The 7,760-nt window shown below is 37.0% G+C and overlaps 1 protein-coding gene across 1 annotated transcript in view; it reads left to right on the top strand.

The window, feature by feature from the left end:
* Window positions 1–7,760, top strand: part of LOC106878790 (cilia- and flagella-associated protein 54) — a 77,649-nt gene that overhangs the window by 60,262 nt on the left and 9,627 nt on the right. The window contains exon 23 of the mRNA XM_052967654.1: window positions 3,237–3,272. Coding sequence (XP_052823614.1) covers window positions 3,237–3,272 — 36 coding nt within the window. The remainder of the gene's footprint in view (window positions 1–3,236; window positions 3,273–7,760) is intronic.

The raw sequence follows: 7,760 nt of genomic DNA, 5'->3' as shown, positions 1-7,760 counted from the left end.
ATCATCATCATCATCATCATCATCATCATCATCATCATCATCATCATCGTCATCATCATCATCATCATCATTGTTCAATGTCCACCTTTCATGCCAGTATGGGTTGGACGGTTTGACAGGAGGTGGGCAAATAGAAGACTACATCAGGTTTCTGTGTCTATTTTGGCATAGTCTTTATGACTGGATGCCCTTCCTAACACCAACCACCCCACAGAATGGACTCAGTGCTTTTTATGTAGCACCAGCACAAGCAAGGTTGGTTTTGGCATGGCTTTTACAGCTGGATGCTCTTCCAGATGCCAACCACTTCACAATATAGACTGGATGCTTTTTACATGGCACCGGCAAGGTCACCAAGTAACTTGCAAGACAAGGAATGTTTGAGAGGGGAGGAGGCATTGGAGGAGGTGATCTCGTGTCAGATGATGAAAGGTGAAAAGTTATAGTGAAACAGAGACAGAAACAGGTGTCTTGCTGTAGATTAGGTATGTGGTTACCCGGTGAGAGAAAGAGAGAGAGAGAGAGAGAGAGAGAGAGAGAGAAGTAAGAAGAAAGAGGACAGAAAAAGGTGTGCTGTTGTAAAGGAAATATTTGTTTACCCAGCCAGAGGGGAGAACAAGAGAATGGGGGAGAGAGAGTGATCAAGAATTGGGACAGAAACAGGTGTGCTGCTGTAGATACATGGTTACCCAGCCCGAGTGAAGAGTAAGGGAAAGAGAGATAATGAGAGTGGGAGACAGCAAGAGAGCAGGAGAGAAATGGTGAAGTGCCAGGGTATACTTACAAGGAACGGGGATCAGAGCTTAGATGGGATGCTAGAGTAACAAAGAGAGAGATAAATGGTGGCAATTGCCAGTGAATGCCGTCAAGGTATGGAGGTCATAATATATGTGGCCAGGTATTGCCAAGAAGGCACGGGTAGGGAGTAGGGGTGGGGTTGCAGTGACTGGTGAGAACCTGGGTATAAAGTGGGGGAAGGGAAAGCAGCGATGCAGTGAGCAGAACAGGGAGGGTAGGGATGACGAATGGGAGCTAATCATAAGGTATAAAGAGGAAATGTAAGGAAGAGAAAAGATGCAGTTTGGAAGAGGAGATGTAGACTGGTTCCTTGAGGTAGGGTGTGTGAAAATTTTATCATTACATATGGGTGGGACACAATATTTCTCACACTCAGTTTCACTGACATAGGCAAGTCTTCTCTAGAACCTCATATCGCCAGACATCTCAGTCCATTGTCATTTCTACATGACCTGCAACAGTCCTGAGATCTTCCTGGATCTCCCTCTTCCACAGGTACCATCTACTTTTAGTGAATGGCACTTTATATAACTGTCTTCATTCATATGCATTACTTGTCCAAATCAAAGTCTCCTCTCCTACATGCCACATTAAATTTATCTTATGCCAAACTTTTCTCTCAACACTTTTGAACTTTGTCTTGCACAATGATGTTGTACATCTCAGCAAAGCATACTGACTTCATTCCTCTCTAGTCTACGCATGTCCTCTGCATTCTGAGCCTATGTCTCACTACCATGGAGTATAGCCGATCATACACAAGCATCATACAATCTATCTTTCACTCTGAGAGAAAGTCCTTTTGTTGCCAACAGAGGTAGTAGCTCTATGAACTTCCTCCATTCTATTCTTATTCTAGAAACAATACTTTCAAAGCATCCACCACCATTACTAATTTGGTCACCTAAGTAACAGAAACTATCTACCACCTCAAGAGAGCCTTCTGGGCATTTGAGAGGGTCTAAGTCTTGAGTTCTCTTAGTGCTTATTGTTCCTGCACGTCTGCCACACATGCAGGTGACCTTATCTGTTAATTTACCTGTGATTCCACTGCACCCCTTATGTGTCCATTGTTTACACTGGGTGCAGCAATGGGTCCTTCTCCTTTCCTACATATTGAGCAGGGCTATTTACTTGATGGAAAGAGAGTCTTATCTGCTTTCTTGCTAACAATAAATTTGGTATTTACTAGGTTAACTTTAAAGCCCTTTGATTCTAGGTATTGCTTCCATACCTGGAATTTCTTCTCCAATTTTGCTTCAAATTCTGCATCCAGTTTTGAATTCCTCTGTTATGACCTGGAGGACTATGATGAATAAGTGTACTAAGAACTGAGCTCTGGTGAACCCCTACTTGTATGCTAAATTTATCACTGTATTCATGGTTGACTCTCACCTTACTGACAGCATTGCTGTACATGGCTTTTACAGCTCTGACAAGCCACTCCTAACTTCCTTAGAGACCACCAGATAACAGAGCAGGGAACTCTGTCGAAGCTTTCTCCAGGTCGATGAAAGCTAAATACAATTGTTTACTTTTGGCCAAATACTTTTCTTGTAACTGTCTCACTAGGAAGATGGCATCCATAGTATTCTTCCCAGGAACAAAACTAAACAACAACTCATCTAGTTTAATTATATTCCTAATCAGTTGAGCTCCAATTCCCTCTATAAATTTCATGACCTGGTCTAGCAGTTTGATACCATTGCACTTGTTTCTATCCAAGGCATCACCTTTACCCTTGTAGCAGCTAACTATAATACTACTACACCAATCCTGAGTAACCTGATTAACTATGTGAGTGACTAGGCTGTATCCTACACCACCGGATATTTTAATCATCTCAGCTATTTTAACCCAATGACCTAGGGGCTTTCCTTGTCTTTGTATCCTTAATTGCCTTATCTATTATACTGCTATCAACTCTGATGACTGGTCCCTCAATTGGTTCCATATTTGCAAGACTCCTTCTCCCATTCACTTTCCACATTTAGGAACCTTTCATAGTAGCACCTCTATGCATCTTTCTTCTCTGAGTCACTAAGTGCAAGCATACCATTATCCATTCACACACATTTCTCACCCACCACATTTCTATTCTCTTTGATACACTGCTTTGCAATCCTGAACACCTCATGCCTCTGATCCTCATGCTGTAGAATATTTGCAAATCTCTTAACTTTTGCTATTCCTTTCACTATGTAACCATGTTACCTAGCTTCCCTTTTGGTTACCTGATGTAATTCTCTGCTTCCATAATTTTTCCAGTCTTTCCAGGGATATTTATTTCTCATTCTTATTGTAATAAAGCGTTTGTCCCTCAATAGTTAAAAATTTTACTTACAGTGTGGGACTAAAAGTAAATTTCGTGTTGATAACTGGTGGTAGTCAACAAAATTCTCTAAGTATTCTTAAAATAAATATCATTGTACTTTTAGAATCTAACAGTGGAATCAATTGCACAACGGAAAAAGGTACAGATATATTTATTTCCTATTCTTATTGCAATAAAATGTTTGTCTCTGAAAAGTTAAAAATTTTACTTTTGGTGTAGGACTAAAAAGAAAATCTTAAGTTGTTCATCTTCAAAAGTTTGAGCGTTAAAAGTTTCCAGAAGAGCATTTATGCAATGGCTAGGTAATATGAATCATGTTGAATGGATAGGGACAGTCAACAAAAGAACAAGACAAATTGAAAATGTTGAAGAAGGAAATTGTGTTCCAGAAGCCAAGCCAAGAAATCAAACAGCAGGGAGGGTAGGGATGGCGAATGGGAGATAATCATAATGCATGAAGAGGAAAACACAACTTATGATAGGAATCTGATCCAGTTGACTTGATTGATAGAAGTGGTCAGGCTATGTATCTCAGTCCGAAAATCAGACTGAAACCATCTTGATGAAATTATGCTTTACCAATAGGAAGTTATATCAGTATTGATAACAGGGGGTAAGATGGCAAGCTAGCAGAATCGTTAGCATGCAAGGCAGAATGCTTAGTAGCATTTCATACATCCTTACGTTCTGAGTTCAAATTCTGATGAGATTGACTTTGCCTTTCATCTTTTTTGAGGTCGATAAATTAAGTACCAGTTGAACACTGGAGTCGCTGTAATCGACTTAACCTCTTCCCCCAAAATTGCTAACCTTGTGCCAAAATTTGAAACCAATATTGATGACAGAGGGTAAAGAATCTTGAAATTACCCATGAACAGCACCTGAGTGTGATGCATTTCAATGTTTATCTAAAAAATAGTGAAAAGGTTTAATTTACTTAGGAAAATACCTATAACTGCATCCAGCGAAGACCTATTCCAAGTTCACAATACTCTTTCAAGTATATTAAATTGATGAATTTGCCCAAACTCTTCTATACTGCATTCTTCCACGATATTACATTTGGTAGGACCAAAGAAGATGGAGGTTTATTCATACCTAGGTATCTGGTTGTTTGATCAAGTGATACTCTCAGATGCATTGACACAATCCACCCAAATAGGTTTATTTTTAATGAGCCTTTTGTTTCATTGCTTCAACATATGAAAGATCCTACATCATTTGAATCTCTGGAAACTGTGAATGGAACAGTTCAGTACCATTAGAAAAGTATGCTTACAGTTCAGGCTTTTGAGAGATGTTCAAAATCTGTTATGCTAATTAATATTCTATTAAAATTTTTTGTTTTTGTTTTTTTGGGTGTCTCAATTCTCATTATGTTTTATTTGATATGGATAGATCCCAGGGGGAAACAGTATTCTTGGTATGACCATACAAAAGCAGAGAAAAGGGGATGATGACACTCATATCTCTGGGCCAGAAAGTTCTGAGGATCTAGAAACTCATCTTGCAAGCCATATTGACTTTATAGTTGATGTGGTTGCTTCAGCTGAAGTTGTCACAATTCCTCCAAAATCTCTTATATTGTTGGATGTTGTCAGTGGTTCTTCTGAAGGAAGAGAGCATGGCTATTTGAAAACATTCTCTTTTCCAAAGAGCACAAATTCAAATTTTCCCTCATTTAGCAGCATATTGTTTTTGTCTGTTCACTCATTGGCTTACAGCATGTAGTTTAGGCTGGAGGAGTTTTATTTGATCTTCTTCTCCATTAATATTTTTTTGAAGCTTGAGTCATTTGTGAGTATTTTTTATTTTACTGAGCTTGATGACATTTGATATGTCGTCTGTATATTCTATGAAGAGAAGAGGGCCTACTACAGTTCCTTGGGAGACACCACTGGTAACTTTTGCTGGGCTTGAGTGGGTTCCATTGAATACAGGCTGTTGGATTCTGCTCACCAAGAAATACTTGTTCCAGTGCAACAGTTTTCTACAGATTTCTATGTAGGGCAATTTTAACAGTAGAAAATTGTGGTTAACTCGGTTAAAGGCTTTGATGAAGTCAAGAAATATAACGTCAGAATTTGAGCCCTCAAGCAAAACTTTAACCTTTTAGTGTTCAGACTGGCCATATCCGACCAAAATATTCTGCCTCTTTTATGTTCAAACTGGACAGAATATTTTATTCACCTACCTTATTCACCTACCTTATTCACCAACATTTCACACCTACCTTACAATGTCATAGTAAAAATAAACAATCATATCACTGAAATCTCAAAGCTATGAGATATAGTATGATTAATTTGAGACAATGTGAATAAATAAGCATTAGATTTGCAGAAGCTGTTTAAGGTAGTCTCTGTCGCAACAAAAATCATGTTGGTTGTAATTTAGGAGACTGTTACTCACCAGGAATCCTGTTGTTCTTGATTTCATCACCCTTTCAAATACTTCAAGAGAGGTGAGTGATTCTGGGCCTGTTTCCATTTTGAAAACTGGAACGACAAATTGTGATAAATGTTTGAGCATTATTACTAACTAGGAGTAGTTGATAGCTTCTATTTCTAAGGGAGTATAATTAATAATAGAAGTGGTTACTCTGAAAGTTTAGTAGGTAGGGTAAGAAGAAATTGGAAAAAGTTCAGGTGGTTATTATCTTTGCAAGCAACAAGGGTTTTCTTACTCAAAGTTATGATAGATTGTACGAAACTTGTATTCAACCTCAATAATGAATGGTAGTGAGTGAGACATGAGCCTTGAGTGCAGAAGATTTGCTGAGACTACATCAAACAGTCTGTGACCAATGCACTCTACCTTCCCCTATCTGTACATTCTTCATCTCCATCTCTCTCCCTCTCTCTCTCCAATCTAGACTCCTGTGTTTTGTCACTCTTACGTCCTGTCCACTTCTACCCTCCCATCCCCACCCCAATAATTCTACCTCTACCATCTGTCTCTTTCTTCTTCCATCCACCCATTCTCACTTTCCACTGTTTCATTCCTCAAGGAAGCAACACTATCAAAAACTTTGTTTGCATATTGTTTCATAGTGATAAGGCCCTTTTTATGATCACTTATATAATTAATATCTACTACATACCATGTATTCACTCACACAATGTGCCCCGATAGGTAACCTAAGGAAAAGTTTTGCAACTGTTCAAATTAGCAAAATTGATTCCACCCACACAAATATGGAAAATAAATGTAAAAAAAATTAGGTAAAAGAATGTAACTCTGAGAATATATGTAAACTAACATTATGATCTGAATGTCAGATTACAGAATTGTAATTGATTTTATTCCAGTGTTCACTTCCACTTATGGTATACTTTGCTTGTGGCTGATGAAAATTGTACATTTGGTGAACTTCTGAGTCAGTTCATTTGACTTTAGTCCTTATTCAACAAAACTGGTTTTCTACTTACTTAAGGACCCAAATTATTGGCTCATAGCAGTGGTTCTCAGTCATTTTGACTTTGTGATACACTGGAAATCAAATAAAAATTACTGGTTCACTTCACATGGAAATTTTTTAAAAAAACAGCTTTAAAGTTTAAATTTTTTCTAAAAATTTATAAAATTATTGATTATTTTATTAAGCATATTTGTGCATAGCAAAATAATGACAAACATGTTTTTCAAGACATACAAAGAGTATGGATTTTTAAAAACCTCAAGTGGCATTTTAAAAATCCAAGACACAGAGGATTATTGGCTTATCATAAGATTATCAATAATTAAGATATTAATTATCAAATACTTTTAATATGTCATGATATTAATTAACAAATATAATTTGGTGTTAGAAAGGGCATCCAGCCATAGAAACCATACTAAAGCAGGCAGTAAAGATCAGTGTAGTTTTCTGACTTGCCAGCTCCTGTCAAACCGTCCAACCCATGCCAGCATGGGAAGCAGATCTTAAATAATAATGACAACAATTTAAAAACATTTATTTTTATGGAGGAAAGAACGAAAGGAAATGTGATATGCCAGTATAATGAGTGATCCTTTAAGTCAGTCTTTCTCAACCATTTTTCACTTGTGGATGTTTTTGATTCCTATTTTTACTCTATGGAATCCCCCATAGCCATTTGATGCTAAAAAAAAAATCATATTATATTTTTATAATTAAATATTATTAAGAATTGTATTAAAAAACGGTGTTGGAACATATTGTATATTGTAGAAATACAACCAATTTATTGCGCATAAATTTTAACATCAAAATCTTATGTGGACCCCTAAGGGCCATATAGACTGGTTGAGAACCACTGCTTTAAGTAATGTTTACGTAGCAATCTTCTCTACCTACAGTTATCACATTCGGTTAAAATGTCTTACGGTTAAGCTGGTTCCTATGTATTTCCCTCAAGAGAAGATTACATCCTTATCAACATCACCTAATCCTTTGGAAGATACAATTTGTGATCTTTGAAACATATGTTGGAAATAAAAGAATTCATTTAACATATGTGTTTTACTCCATTTACTAAATTTATATATATATATATATATATATACTTTATTTAAAAGCAGCATTTTAAATAAAGCATATTACTCTACCTCTGGTATTTGAGTACTCTTTTTTCCACCTTGTTGCACATTTCATGTGCTTACT

Source organism: Octopus bimaculoides, chromosome 4 (genome assembly GCF_001194135.2).
Source record: "Octopus bimaculoides isolate UCB-OBI-ISO-001 chromosome 4, ASM119413v2, whole genome shotgun sequence".
In the NCBI taxonomy this organism is placed as follows: domain Eukaryota; kingdom Metazoa; phylum Mollusca; class Cephalopoda; order Octopoda; family Octopodidae; genus Octopus; species Octopus bimaculoides.
Note: the sequence above shows the minus strand (reverse complement) of the source record. Positions and strands in the feature narration are given on the sequence as shown.